Source organism: Ustilago hordei (assembly GCF_900519145.1).
Source record: "Ustilago hordei strain Uho2 genome assembly, contig: UHO2_contig_15, whole genome shotgun sequence".
NCBI lineage: Eukaryota > Fungi > Basidiomycota > Ustilaginomycetes > Ustilaginales > Ustilaginaceae > Ustilago > Ustilago hordei.
In genome coordinates this window covers 629,791-643,017 of record NW_024545281.1, presented here as the reverse complement: position 1 = coordinate 643,017, position 13,227 = coordinate 629,791, and the positions used below count along the sequence as shown (strand labels likewise).

Genomic DNA, 13,227 nt, shown 5'->3' with positions numbered 1-13,227 from the left:
CGCAACTAATACCCAAGCACTTTTGCACATCATGTCTACGTCTCAAAAGCTCCCTACCGCCTCTGCAGATGGCTACAAGCCCGGCAAGTCCATCATGCATGCCTTGAACTACCAAGGCAAGCGCGATGTTCGCGTCTCTACCGTAGACAAGCCCACAATCACCGACCCCGCTGACATTCCTGACCTCGAGAAAGCCCAGATCCTCGGCCACGAATGTGTCGGTACTGTTGAACACGTTGATGCTTAGATTACCAAGTTCAAGGCTGGTGACTGCGTGGTTGCTTCCTTCTCGATCGCCTGTGGCACCTTCCAGTACTGCAAAGCCAAGCAGTTCTCGATGTGCGACCGTACCAACAAGAGCGGCAAGACGGAGCAACTCTACGGACAGAAACTCGGCGGGATCCTTGGCTACTCTCACCTTCTCGGTGGCTACGCCGGCACCCAAGCCGAATACTTCCGCGTTCCTTTCGGTGACGTCAACTGCATCCACCTTCCCGACGAGGTCCCCGATGAGTAGGCTTTGTTTTTAGCGGATGTGACCCCCGCCGCCTACCACAGTATTGTCGATATTGGCTTCAGGAAGGCGAGACCGCTGCCATCTGAGGTGCCGGTCCTATCGGTCAGCTCATGTCTCAGTGGCTCACCAAGGTCTTTGGCGCCAAGAAGGTCATCCTTATCGACAATGTCGCTCCTCGTCTTCAGTGGGCTACAGACCGTCTCGACGTCGAGGACATCAACTTTGTTCACACCTCTAAGGTAGCTGAGGAAGCGATGAAGAAGATTCCTGACGGTGTCGATGTCTCCTTCGACGCTGCTGGCTGCCGCTACTCCAAGTCGTTGCTGCACAAGGCCATACAGACGCTTTCGCTCGAGACTGGCATCCCCGAGACGCTCAACAAATGCATTCTAGCCACTCGCAAGTACGGTCGCATCAGCGTCATTGCCGACTATGTTGGTCTGTGCGTTGGATCCCTTATCGGCGCTCTGATGGAGAAGGCCATCACGTTGAAGGGTAACGGCCAAGCACCTGTTCAGGCCTACGTGGAGAAGGTCATCAACGAGTACATTGCGCCGGGCAAGTTTGGTCCTACTATGATCTTGACTCACTGCTTCACCTTCGACCATGTCGCAAAGGCTTACCAGAGCTTCGACAAGAAGCGAAACGATGAAGCGAAGGGGATCCCTTCCATAAAGGCTTTCTTCGAAACCAAGCACTCCAAGCCTCATTCCGAGGGAACACCTGAGCTTGGATCCGTGCCAGGCATCTAATCGTTTCGTCCATGGTCTTGTTCTCTGACTCGGTTGTATCTGCATCTTTTGTCTGTCATTCGTTCCTCTTTGCATTTGTTGTTGAAATCCAGCTCTGTTGTTTCTGATATGCAAACTTTGGACTGTGTAAGCGAGGGAGATTACTCGCTCGAAGGCGGCAACATGAAGGCCGATCCAAAGGAGCCCGTCAATGTTGTTCCCAGCCCTGAAGCCGGCCGTTACGAGGTGAACACTGGCGACCGAGGAGGCGATGTTATCCGCAAGGAGACCCAGGCTCATGTAAGTGTTCCTTCTCACAGTTCCTCCAGCATTTGACACACTTAGCTCGAAAACTAGCACGAGATTGATGCTTCGCTCTTCTTGACACGAACAGGACATCGTTATGCAGCCAACAAGCCGCACATGCATGCTGGAGCCAATGAGACCCACAAGAAGGTCCACTCTTCTCAGTCTGGTCCCGACAAGCCCGATGTCTAAACGAAACCATGTCAACAGCGCAATAGTACAAGGCATAATCACAGCTACTGTTCAGCATCTAAATGATCGACCGAATACGCATGAAGAGCCAATCATGATGATGACAGTGTTGCTTCTATTTCGGTCTGAATAGATGCACAATGAGAGCGAGGAAGACCTACAGACGCCATCGTTTACCGACCTCCTGACCATCTTGCAAGTTCTGCTCAAGGGCTGGCTGAGCATCCGTCTGAGCCGCATTCGTCTGTCCCTGCTGCTTCACCTCTTCGCCAGTAGCAATCTTGGGCACATCCAGCCCTCTTCCATCCTTGTCCACCTCCATGAAGTTAGGTCTCAACCTCGTGATGCTGATGAAACCGTTGAGGATAGCCCACACGTCTGTTCCTTCAGGTAGCTTCTTTGGACCGAGCAGGGATGCCATGTTGGGTGCAAAGTGGAGTACATTTTCCGGTTTCGGTGCTGTTGGAGGTTGTGGAGCTGGTGGAGCCAGATATTTGGCCGTGGACTCGGCAGCAAAGAGTGGACCGTAGCGATTCTCCCAGATGCGCGTCCAGACGACCTCGGGCTTTGTGACTGTCTCGCAGAGCGGAACATTGATACTGTAGCATCCTACGTCGGGTTCTTTGTCCCAGTTGACGTACAGGCGCTGGATGAGGTCAGCTGAGAGCTTGTTGGCCTGTGCTGCGATGCTCCGCAACTCCGTTGGTTGGAGACCAGGACCTCTTGCCTTGGAGCGATCGACGAGAGTTGGTGGATTGGCGGTGAAGTGGCCGAACGAGACAGCGATGCTCTTGACTCCAGCTAATGAAGAAGCCAAGGCAGCACCTAATGTACCAGACGACAACGCGAATGCTGTGCCTGTGTTCCTGCCAAAGTTGGGTCCCGAGACGACCAAGTCAAATGGCGTCGTGGTGCTAGCGGGTGCCTCTCTCTGCTCTTCTGTCTCTCCGAAGAATGCATTCTGATTGAACAGTCCTGAGTTGGAGGCAGTGGTTGGCGAGCCATCGATGAGGACCCATTCTGCAATCTCGCCTCGTTCGCGGTTGATCGGTCGACGAGTAGCAGACCATGACTCGGCTGTGCCAGGGTGCTTACCATCAAAGTTGTCCTTGAGCGGATAGTAGTACCAGTATGCGACGGGTCCTTGGAGCGAGAACTGCATGGAGCCCCATGACTTTTGAAAAGAGGGAAGGACGACGCTGACATCCCACCCGAGCGCAGTGAGCTCTTCGTAGAGACCGAGAATGTGCGGTGAAGACGAGGAGGGCGGGCCATCGTCGTTCACCATCAGAACCTTTGGCGTGCATGTTGAGCTGCTGTTTGACGAAGACATCGTGTCTATGTGGCCGAGAAGTGGGGCCGATGTAGAAGAGGTGTCGCTTAGTTCAGCATCTATGAAAACGCCAAGTTGATGAATGGACAGAGAGGTTGAGCGCTTCTGGTCGCGGTAGAAGAGAACAGATACGAGCAGGACAAGTACGGAGATGAGGATTGTGTGCAGTGACGGAGCCCGAAGCATCTATAAAAGGCCTGGAAGGTTAAGATGGAAGAAAGGTCTAGTGTCGCTCAACGAGATGGACATGCACGTCTGCGTTATACTCGCTTTGGCAAGCAGGATCGCACAAAGCTCGGCATTTTGACATTAGCCGATTGACCGATGCGTCATGAGACGGATTTATCCGACTTCGACGTTGTCAGATCGCGTAAACGAACAACCTCGAGTGGAGGCCATTTTCCGTAGCGGCAAACGAGAGCTTCCAAGTTTTCAGCGTGTGTTCACCATCGTCGCTACTCCATCTGATCCAACAACCCGGTCTCCGGCACTCACCGCACTCCCGGCATCACGAGGCTCCTAAATCAGCAACCCATCTTCTGAATCGCTTAGACGAAGTGTCCGCCAGTATCTCTGCCTCGAACGAGATTGAATTGCAGCCTCTGTCTCGAGGCTTGCCCCCACCCTCTCCATCCTCGTCCTCGTCGTCTTTATCGGTCACCATGGCGAACGAATATTCGCACATTCATACGCCGATCCACCCTCGGGCGCCGACCGCTAACCTTGTATCCGTCAAGGTGCTCGTCAGCTTGATTGGTCAGGTGGCTATCTGCGGAGGCTTTCAGATGTGGGCATTCTATTACACTCGTCGACAAGACTGGTACGAGCCTCCAGAGATCAACCCCGACGAGCTCAATACCAGCAATCCCGAGAACTCGGCCGTCTTTCTCGTCTCCTCATTCCAATATGTCATCGGGTCCATCGTGTACTCCACAGGCTACCCATACCGGAAGCCGGTCTACACGAACGTATGGCTAATGGCAACAGTGACGATTCTGCTGCTGTTCTCGCTCTTTGCACTCTTCACACCTTCGGGACTCGTCTTTGATCTGCTGGGACTGGTCTCCTTGCCGCGCTCTTTCCACATTGCGCTCTTCATTGCGGTCGTGCTCAACACCATCCTCTGCTTCCTCTTCGAGTCGGTACTGTCCAAGTATGTCGTCAAATTTGTGAAGGGCGTTCAGCGACTGTCCCGCCGATCGAGACGGAACAAGACACGCAAACACGGCAGCAAGATGTATAAAGCTGTCGAGCGAAGCATGCAGCACGATGGAGACGCTTGATTCCTCGTCGCTGCTCTGGATTCTTACTGTACTTATACCCTGTCGCGCAAGCCTACAATGAAACCAGAGCGTACTCAATGTGAGAACGAACGACAGTGCTGAACAATGATTCCGAGAAGCCTGAAGACCCTGGAAGACCCCTTTGGACGAAAGCATGTGAGAGACGAATACAAAGGATCGGCGGAATAGTATGACTTAGTGCGCACACCATGGTATTGCAAAATAGAGAGATACGAACGATATGATGGACAGTGTATAGTCCGGATAGGTCCTCCGCATCGTCTCTATGGAGGACCGGTGCGAGCTGAGAAGACGCTCAACAACAGAGCGCTGAAATCAGCAAGCATAAACTGGCCGTCAGCGAGTGAACTACCGAATGAATAGAGCAAAAGCACAGAACAGAACTGCAGGAGGGATGTTAGACAGATATAGCTGAAGCAGCCGAACGAGGTGACCAGTGCTGCCCTTCCTTCCTTGATTGTGTCAATGACACAGCCGATATCTCCGCGATTCGATGTGAAAGGTGCTGCGACTGATGCTTCGGCTTCTGACAAGGAGATTCCGATATCGGCAGCCTTCAACGCACCGCAATCGTTGGCTCCGTCGCCGCACATGCCAGTCGTGCAGCCCATGGCTTGCAGTCTTTCGATCAGCTCGTGCTTCTCATCCGGCGACATTCTTGCAAAGATGGTGCCTTTGATCAACATTCTCCTGAGCGTCTCTATGGGTGCAAAGTCGACCATCCACCTAAACACGTCACCTGTCAAAGCGAGCTGGTAGTCGTGGAAATCGAACTCCTCCAGATCAAGCACATGCGGATCCACTTCTCTCGGCTGCAGATTGTAGGGGTCCAGCTTGATGCGATCGTCGTCAACGCTCGACCAATCGATAACTGCCCTTGGGTTCTTTTGCCCTCCTTCCACAAACGTTGGCATGAAGACGTGTGCTGACTGCCCGACCATCCCACATTCACGTGCAACACTGATGGCGGTACGAGGGTTGTCTCCCGTGACCATCTTGGTAATGATGTTGGCCTGCTTCAGCACAGCGATGGCAGGAGCGGTGCCTTCCTTGAGCTTGTTCTCGAAAATGATGAGACCCAAGAAGCGAAGACCGCTTTCGGCCTGTTCTCGACGCATGCGCTGTGCTTTGATCCAGCTCATGCCCGTCATCGATTTGCCTGCGCAGGCAATGACACGGTAGCCGTGCTTGGTGTAATACGAGAGAAGATCGTCGTAGTCGGCTGGGAAAGTGTCCTTGTCGCAGATGTCAGCCATGACCTCGGGTGCACCTTTCACAAAGACTTCCATCGACTGCGATTTGAGACGCTTGACGATGACACTCATGCGGCGAAGTGAGGACACGAATTCGAACGTTCGCAGCACACCGAGCTCGAGGAAGTGGGCATGACGACCAGACTTGATGGCATCTTCCACCTCAAAGGCCTGACCGCCAGGAGGTCGCACAACGGTTTGGACCAGCGCAGGTGGTCGTTCTGTGAGCTTGGACTTGCCGTTCTTTGCGGTGCCGGTCTTGGTAGTCACCTTTGCCGAGTGTTCTTTGCCTTCGTCCAATGTCCAGCCTGTGTACTCGAACATCTTGACATCCAGAGGGTCACCGATGACTTCACCGTCGACCACCTTGAGCGAATGGCATGTAGCCAGAGCATACAACAAAGGCATCTTGCGTGCGTCCGTGTCGCTCTTTGTTCCCGCTCCAACAGGCATCTCATCCACGGTCTCATGGAGTTCGCTGAACCTGCCGGCTTTGAGGTTGATTGTTCGTGTGCCGAGCACATCAAGACCGTCAGCCGTGAGGGTGCCCGTCTTGTCGAAGCAGAAGACGTCAACCTTGCCTCCGATGATGACGCGATTGGGCGAAATACAGAAGATGCCAAGTTTGCGGAGACGATTGATAGCGAAGGAGATGCCGATCGACATGGTTGCGGGTAGCGCCGGTGGAACGACGACGGTGACCAAGTCAAGGGCTCGAATGACGATCGTGTGCCATGCAATGCCAATCTTGACGAAATTGACGGCGGCAAAGGTGAAGCCGATACCGGCAGTGATGGCCAGGAAGCCGATGAAACGGAACGAGTCGCGGTAGAACTTGAAGCCCATAGGTTTCGGGAAGAGCATGCTACGAACAAGAGCACCTTTAGTGGTGTTAAAGCCAGTACGCACCACCATGGCTTTGGCACCTGCCTCACTCTTATCACCTGATCCGTTGCCGCGGATGCGGATGATACGAGTGCCAGAGAAGAGGAAGTGTTTTGCGAGATCGGGGATTACATCGGTGCCAGCTGCGTGAAGGCCGACCATGCTGGGCGTGGTTAGGGGCACCTTACTGACAGGGACACTTTCACCTGTAAGCATACTCTCATTGACAATGGCATCACCGCTGAGTAGCACACTATCGGCTGGGAAGAGGAGCAGACCAGGCTCAGCAACATCGTAGACGTCGCCTGGGACCAAGTCGCTCGAGTCGAGCACCTGCCATTGGCCTTCGCGGAGAACGCGCACTTCGCAGGAGAAGCGGCTCATCTCGCGCATGCGGTTGACGGTCTGACGAGTCTCAATGAGTGTGGTGAAGATGGAAGCGAGCGAGATGACGGCAATGCAGAAAGCGTAGTAATAGTAATCGTCGATGGACCAGAGAATGATAGAGACGATCTGGAACATGTAGAAAGGGTGAAGAACCTCGTCGACCAGGAGCTGCCAAGTTGATTTGGCCTTGATCTCGATGGCGTTCTTACCGAAGATGGTGGTGCGATCTTTCTCGGCGTCGAAAGTGATACCGTTGTTGATGGCAGGGAGCGAAGTCCAAAGTGGGTCGCGCCAGTCCTTGATCATGCGAAGACGGCCAGTAGGTGGGTGAAGTGCAAATCGAGTGTAGCGGTAGTCGAAAAAGGAGAGCTCCATCAACTGTTCGGTCTGAACGCCAGAGAGCATGGGCAGCGCACCTTTGGTGGGCGCATCGACGCCGTTGATATCGCCCGTTGCCGGGTTGCCACCATTGATAATGCTGCTTTTTGCGGAGGCAGTTTTGGAGGATGCATTGCTCTTGTTGACAAGCTCAGGAGGGAGATTGATGGTCGGAGCGGACTGGAAGTCGGCTTGCGTTGCAGGCGGTTCGCGAGAAGAGTGCGGGAAGACGGTGGCGAGTGGGCGAGCAAAAGGTATGGTGGTGATCTTCTCCTTGTTCAGGTCACCCCACTGGTTTTCGATGACGATGAACTCTGCATCCTCGAATTCGACCTCCTTGCATACATGCTTAAGGCGGAAGCGGGGCAGCCACCGCCCGATGAGGTAGACGATTCCAAGCGTGAGACAGCAGATGATTGTGTAGATAATCTGGTTGGCAACAAGAATTCGATAAGCGGTGAAGCGGATGAGGGCATCTTCTTCTGCAAGATAGATCTGCTGACGACTCTTGGAAGTTTTGTCCAAGAAGCTGAGCTCCCTTTTGGCTTCAGCGACACTGATCCCGGCACGCTGACTGTGGATGTGCGCGTTGGAGTGAATGTCACCATCGGAGCGGCCGAAGGCCGAAGCATCTCCGGCTTCGAGATCGCGACCGGCAAGCTCGTCCTCGGGCGGATGGTCGGTGGAGAAGCGGGTATCTCCAAAGAGGGGATCGACTGTGCCACTGAGGGTACCGAAGGCGGAAGGGAGGATGCCGTTGCGGCCGGAGGTATCGTCGTCATCGGAAGAGTGGTAGGAGCCATCATCATCGTCGTCCTCGTCATCAAAGCCGTAGTCATCATCGCTCCAACCTCTGCGATGGTAATCTTCATCTTCATTGTCGTCATCACGTCCTGCATCGGATCTTTCTCCTCGAGATGAAACTACAGAGTTAGATGAGCGTCTTCGGGAGAGGAGAGGTCGAGAAGAGGAGCGACGACTGCGGGCGTCATCGTCGTCATTGTCGCCGCGATCGCGTCGGATGGATGCAAGGATGGAGCCGAGCATGCCCTTGGGTTGGCTGGAGCCGGTGAGCTCAGCATCTTCAGGGAGGCGCTTCCTGCGACCGAAACGGTAAGCGCTTCCGCTTCGTTGGCTTGCGGGCTTGCACCGTCCGGCAACGGAGTCAGGTGAGACACTACGTTGGCTAGATGTGGTGATCGCTTCGCTGTGAGCTGATGCAGACGACATCTTGCGAGTAGGAGGCGGGGATCGACCTTCCATCGAAATGCGACGGCGAGAGCTTTTCGAGGCTCGACGTCCTAGCTCTGGTCTGGCCATCTCGTGACGCATACTGCTGACCGAGCTAGGAACAGCGCCAGCACCGGGGCCGTCGAAGATGCTAGCATTTTCGTCATAGCTGGCTACCTGACTGTCTCGACGCCGTCTACGACGGATATCAACTGCGCCACCAGCTGCGGTACCACTGGTGGTAGTGTCTAGCTCAGCTTCCTGCTGAGATCGAGCCCATTCGATGGCTTCTCGGGCTTCCTGGTCGTCAAAGTAAGGAGAAGAGGCGGATTCGGTGGCGTCTGTTTCGTTTGCCGGGTGATCCTCATCGAGATTGACCTTCTTGGCTGGAAGCTGGAAGGGAGCTTGATATTCAACGCCAGCAATCTCGAAATGCTGTTGCGACTTGGACGAGCCTTGGCCGCGACGAGAACGGTCTGGCTCTGGCATGGTAACTGTGGGCCAAACTGCCCGTAGCTACACCTCGGAGCGAAGCCGATGCTGAGTCGAGTCGTGGGAAAAGCACGATAAGAGGTCGAGATGGCAAAGGTGAGGTATAGGAACGTTTGCCTTTGTGAAACTTGCAGCATACACCGATCGGCAGTTCCGACTTGAGCAAGCCGAAATTTCTCTGGCTGGTGGCCTGTGGCTGCGATGTGACGGCGTGAAAATAGGGAATTCGGGCATCACACCAGTCAATTCAAATCGTGCTGTGATAGCAAGCTCCTCCAGTCAAAAAGTCTCAAGTCACAAACTGCGTCGATTGAAGATGTTCTATCTGTACTGCCAATAGGACATCTTTAAGACAAACGCATTCACGAAGACGGCACTACCGACTTGAGGGCTGTGCCGAGGTCTATTGAAGGTCACATGCCACCAAACAGTGCCAAACAGCGCCAAACAGCGCTCGCGAACAAAAAGGTCGCAAGCACTCAAGTTGTTTACAGCTGTGGTCATTTGTGACTGACTGAGCTCAAACCATTTCAACGTTTCTATCTCGATCATTGACAAGCTAATGCGATTGAACACGATCTGCTTTGAGAAGCTCGAACTTCCAGCCGTGTACCTCTCCCTTTGTTTCGTCGGTCAACGGACCACAGACCATTGCGCCGATCCACCACTCTTCCTCCTGAGCCTTGTCTCCGGCAGATAAAGGAAGAGCGAAGCCTTTCTTCTCACGCAACAGAAAGCGTTGCTGCTTACCGCTGGCGTCAGGGTACGAGTAGTATACGTGCATGTCTGGACCGACTTTCTCAATCTCAATGTCTACCGATGAAGAGCTTCCCGTGGGTAAGGGAGAGACATTCCAGTCTGAGAAAGGGTTTGTTGCGACGACGCTGGATGCAAGAATGAGGAGAGATGTCAGCAAAGCAGACAAATTACAAGATCTTGGCAGAGATTACTAACCCAACGTATTTGCGACCACCTTCATTCTCGATTCCTGACTTGAGCCAAAGCTGGCCTTCGCCATTAGCACCTTCTTTGGGGTTGATTCGCTTGACGAAGAGAGTCGTCTGTTGGAACCGCTCGGTACCTTCTTGACGGACAAGACCAGACAGCTTCCAGTCCTGCGATGAAGATAGGCGAACAGTTTGATAGACCACAGGGCCGGACGAGCGATGAGCAGATGACTCGGGCTGAGAACCGGGTGCTGTGGTCCACCAGTCCGTCTTTGGGCCTGAAGAGATCGAGATGGAATGCGAGGCGGGCGAGGAGGAAGAAACGCTGTGAGTGGAGGTCGAAGTTGGGTCATAGAACGACCACTTGACGACCGAGTTGCTCATGCTGTCAATTCCGTGACGGGGCGGAGAAAGGTGGTATGAACAAGGAAGCCGCAGGGACGAAGCATGAAAGGGACCAGGAAGAAGAAGAAGAAGAAGAAGAAGAAGAAGTGAAGCAGCACGCTCGGGCCTCCACCAGCACTTTCGGAGACCGAGCTACCGGACACCACAGTTTTCGAAAGAACTTGGCACTCAGCAACGATCAATGTCCTGGTCCTCGCTCGCTCTATTCGGAAACGGATGGCTTCAAAGCACACGTTGACTTCAAAGCACACGTTGACTTCAAAGCACACGTTGACTTCAAAGCACACGCTGACTTCAAAGCACACGCTGACTTCAAAGCATTCGCTAACTTTGCATTGTGACACCAGGACAAGAGACGTGCAAGAATCGAGTTGTGTACGATGGCAAACCACCCTCAAGAATCAACCCCGCGTCGAGAAGGGATCAACAACACGTGGCCAACGCTTGGCAGGAGGTCGTCTTTCTAGCCTTGTTAGACCGGCTCTTCGGATGAGTTCAGAACGAGTGAAATTCGCCGATGCAAAGAGAAGAACGCTCGTCTTCTTCTTGCCTGTGGTTCGTTTGGAAGCCGCGGAACAACAGGGGTTTTATCCTTTTGGACGTTTGAGGCCGCGCTGATAACGCCATTTCAAAAAGCGATGTCGAAGATCTCGCTCAAATGAAGAGCTCTAGCAAGCGAGCAAGCCTGCCACAACCAATAGAAAGGGTTCAGAGCTCGTGCGACCCTCTGATGTCCGCGTGGGGTTCGAAGTTCGAGCTCGGCTGAATCCGTTGGAGCTTCTTGGTTCTTGTTTGCTGCTACTGTACGAGCTAACTTTATGTGTGGCCAAACAGGCCTTCCTGAGTTTGCCTTCCCAGAGTCTCGTCTGGGCTGCTCTGTTCCACCCACGTTGGAGCTGCCGATACGACACCTTTCGATCACATTGTGCCTTTTCCTTCATACGTCGACCTCCCTAACGATGTCGGCCGCTCAGGACACCATTCTCGGTTCGAGCTCCTCTCACGAGGCAGAACACCACAGCAAGCTTCGAGCAGAAGAAGATGGTGGCTCTATCGACAAGAATCTGTACACCACGGCAGCTGAAGATGATGTACGAGGCGGTGTTACGAACACAGAGACCGCACACCTCAAGAAAGGTTTGGAACAACGCCATCTTTCCATGATCGCCCTCGCAGGCTCCATTGGTACAGGTCTCTTTCTCTCGCTTGGTGGTTCGATTCAGACCGGTGGTCCCCTTGGTGCGCTCCTCGGCTATGCTGTCGTCGGGAGCATCGTCTGTGCTGTCCAATTCGCTCTTGGAGAGGTCTCGGCTCTTCTTCCTGTAACCGGCTCCTTCGTTCGTCATGCCGACTTCCTGATCGACCCTGCTTGGAGCTTTGCAGTCGGATGGAATTTGGTCTATGGCAACGTCCTCTCCATCCCATCCGAGATCTCTGCCATCTGCGTTCTCTTCCAATTCTGGACCGATATCAACTCTTCCCTTTGGATCATAATCTTCATCCTGCTCACCTTCACGGTCGGAGCAGCCTTCGTCCGCGCATTCGGTGAAGTAGAGTTCTTCTTCGCTTCGCTCAAGCTCCTCACGGTCATCTTCCTCATCATATTTGGCCTTGTTGTCAATCTGGGAGGCATTCCAGGCGTCGAGCGCATTGGTTTCAGATACTGGAAGAACCCCGGTCCCTTTGTCGATTATATCGGTACTGGATCTTGGGGCAAGTTCCTCGGCTTCTGGTCTGTCATGACCAATGCTGTCTTCTCGTTTGCCGGAACAGAATCTTTGGCTATGGCTGCTGCAGAGACTCGCAACCCCGGCCGCACTATTCCTCATGCCTGCAAGCGCGTCTTCTTCCGCATCGTAGTCTTCTATTTGCTCGCTGTTCTAGTTGTTGGTATGCTGGTCGCATCTGATGATCCTCGTCTGAACGACTACACAGGCACTGCTGCCATGTCGCCTTTCGTCATTGCTGTCTCTACAGCTGGCTACTCGGCCGTCAGCTCCGTGATCAATGCCATTGTCATCACATCGGCTTGGTCGTCTTCCAATCAGGCTCTCCTTTCCGGCACCCGTGTCCTTTACGGTCTCGCGCTCAAGCGACAAGCTCCACGCTTCTTCCTACGCACCACCTCCTGGGGTATCCCCATCTTTTGCGTCCTATTCTTCACCGCCTTCATGTTCTTGAGCTTCATGTCGCTCTCCTCCGGCGCTCTCACAGTCTTCTATTGGCTAGTAGCTTTAACATCTGCTGGTGTCCTCGTCTCTTGGTCGACCATTCTGTTCAATCATATCCGCCTCAGGACTGCCCTCAAGCGTCAGGGCATCCCCGCTTCCGAACTTCCCTGGAATCACGGGTGGACTCTCTTCTCCAGCTACGCCGCACTCGTCATGTGCCTTATCATACTTTTCACTGGTGGCTTCGCTGTCTTTACATCCGGACGATGGGACACGAACAGCTTTGTGTCGAGCTACCTTGACATTCCGCTCGTCATTCTCTTCTTCTTCGGGTGGAAGCTGATCAAGAAAACTAAGTGGGTCAAGTTAGAAGATATTCCGCTGAGGGAAGTTATTGACCAGGCGAGAGAGAGAGCCGAACAGGCCGAGCTCGAGCAAGAAGCTGAAGACGCTCTCAAGACAAGCAACAGAACTTGGCTCAAGTTCATATCGTGGATCTGGGACTAGATTTCACCGATATTCCTTCAAGATCTTTCTCAAGACTTATTGCCAAGAGCTTCCTGTCTTCCACTTTTCGTTGCGTCAAACGCACGTATACCCGTACGTCATTCGCCCTTCTCTTTGTACAGTAGTCTACATCAGCACGAACATCTTATCAGAGCTAGAACTTGATTGCTGAACGTGAAGCAAAGGGTA

At 53.5% G+C, this 13,227-nt stretch overlaps 7 protein-coding genes across 7 annotated transcripts; 4 read left to right on the top strand and 3 right to left on the bottom strand.

The window, feature by feature from the left end:
- Nucleotides 1-1,377: 1,377 nt before the first annotated feature.
- On the top strand, nt 1,378-1,746 carry UHO2_05868 (uncharacterized protein; the record flags this gene model as incomplete). The annotated part of the gene is made up of 2 exons (XM_041558767.1): nt 1,378-1,567; nt 1,658-1,746. 2 exons carry the CDS (start codon nt 1,378-1,380, stop codon nt 1,744-1,746), a joined length of 279 nt encoding a protein of 92 aa, XP_041414701.1.
- A 157-nt stretch (nt 1,747-1,903) lies between these two features.
- On the bottom strand, nt 1,904-3,079 carry UHO2_05867 (uncharacterized protein; the record flags this gene model as incomplete). Its single annotated transcript, XM_041558766.1, has 1 exon — nt 1,904-3,079. One exon carries the CDS (start codon nt 3,077-3,079, stop codon nt 1,904-1,906), a length of 1,176 nt encoding a protein of 391 aa, XP_041414700.1.
- Nucleotides 3,080-3,741: 662 nt separating this feature from the next.
- Nucleotides 3,742-4,362, top strand: UHO2_05866 (uncharacterized protein; the record flags this gene model as incomplete). Its single annotated transcript, XM_041558765.1, has 1 exon — nt 3,742-4,362. The coding sequence occupies one exon, from the start codon at nt 3,742-3,744 to the stop codon at nt 4,360-4,362; it is 621 nt and encodes a 206-aa protein (XP_041414699.1).
- A 284-nt stretch (nt 4,363-4,646) lies between these two features.
- On the bottom strand, nt 4,647-9,005 carry UHO2_05865 (related to YPK9 - vacuolar protein with a possible role in sequestering heavy metals; the record flags this gene model as incomplete). Its single annotated transcript, XM_041558764.1, has 1 exon — nt 4,647-9,005. The coding sequence occupies one exon, from the start codon at nt 9,003-9,005 to the stop codon at nt 4,647-4,649; it is 4,359 nt and encodes a 1,452-aa protein (XP_041414698.1).
- A 562-nt stretch (nt 9,006-9,567) lies between these two features.
- Nucleotides 9,568-10,339, bottom strand: UHO2_05864 (uncharacterized protein; the record flags this gene model as incomplete). The annotated part of the gene is made up of 2 exons (XM_041558763.1): nt 9,568-9,892; nt 9,963-10,339. The coding sequence occupies 2 exons, from the start codon at nt 10,337-10,339 to the stop codon at nt 9,568-9,570; spliced, it is 702 nt and encodes a 233-aa protein (XP_041414697.1).
- Nucleotides 10,340-10,374: 35 nt separating this feature from the next.
- On the top strand, nt 10,375-10,701 carry UHO2_05863 (uncharacterized protein; the record flags this gene model as incomplete). The annotated part of the gene is made up of 1 exon (XM_041558762.1): nt 10,375-10,701. The coding sequence occupies one exon, from the start codon at nt 10,375-10,377 to the stop codon at nt 10,699-10,701; it is 327 nt and encodes a 108-aa protein (XP_041414696.1).
- Nucleotides 10,702-11,319: 618 nt separating this feature from the next.
- UHO2_05862 (putative general amino acid permease) lies at nt 11,320-13,038 on the top strand (the record flags this gene model as incomplete). The annotated part of the gene is made up of 1 exon (XM_041558761.1): nt 11,320-13,038. The coding sequence occupies one exon, from the start codon at nt 11,320-11,322 to the stop codon at nt 13,036-13,038; it is 1,719 nt and encodes a 572-aa protein (XP_041414695.1).
- Nucleotides 13,039-13,227: the final 189 nt, after the last annotated feature.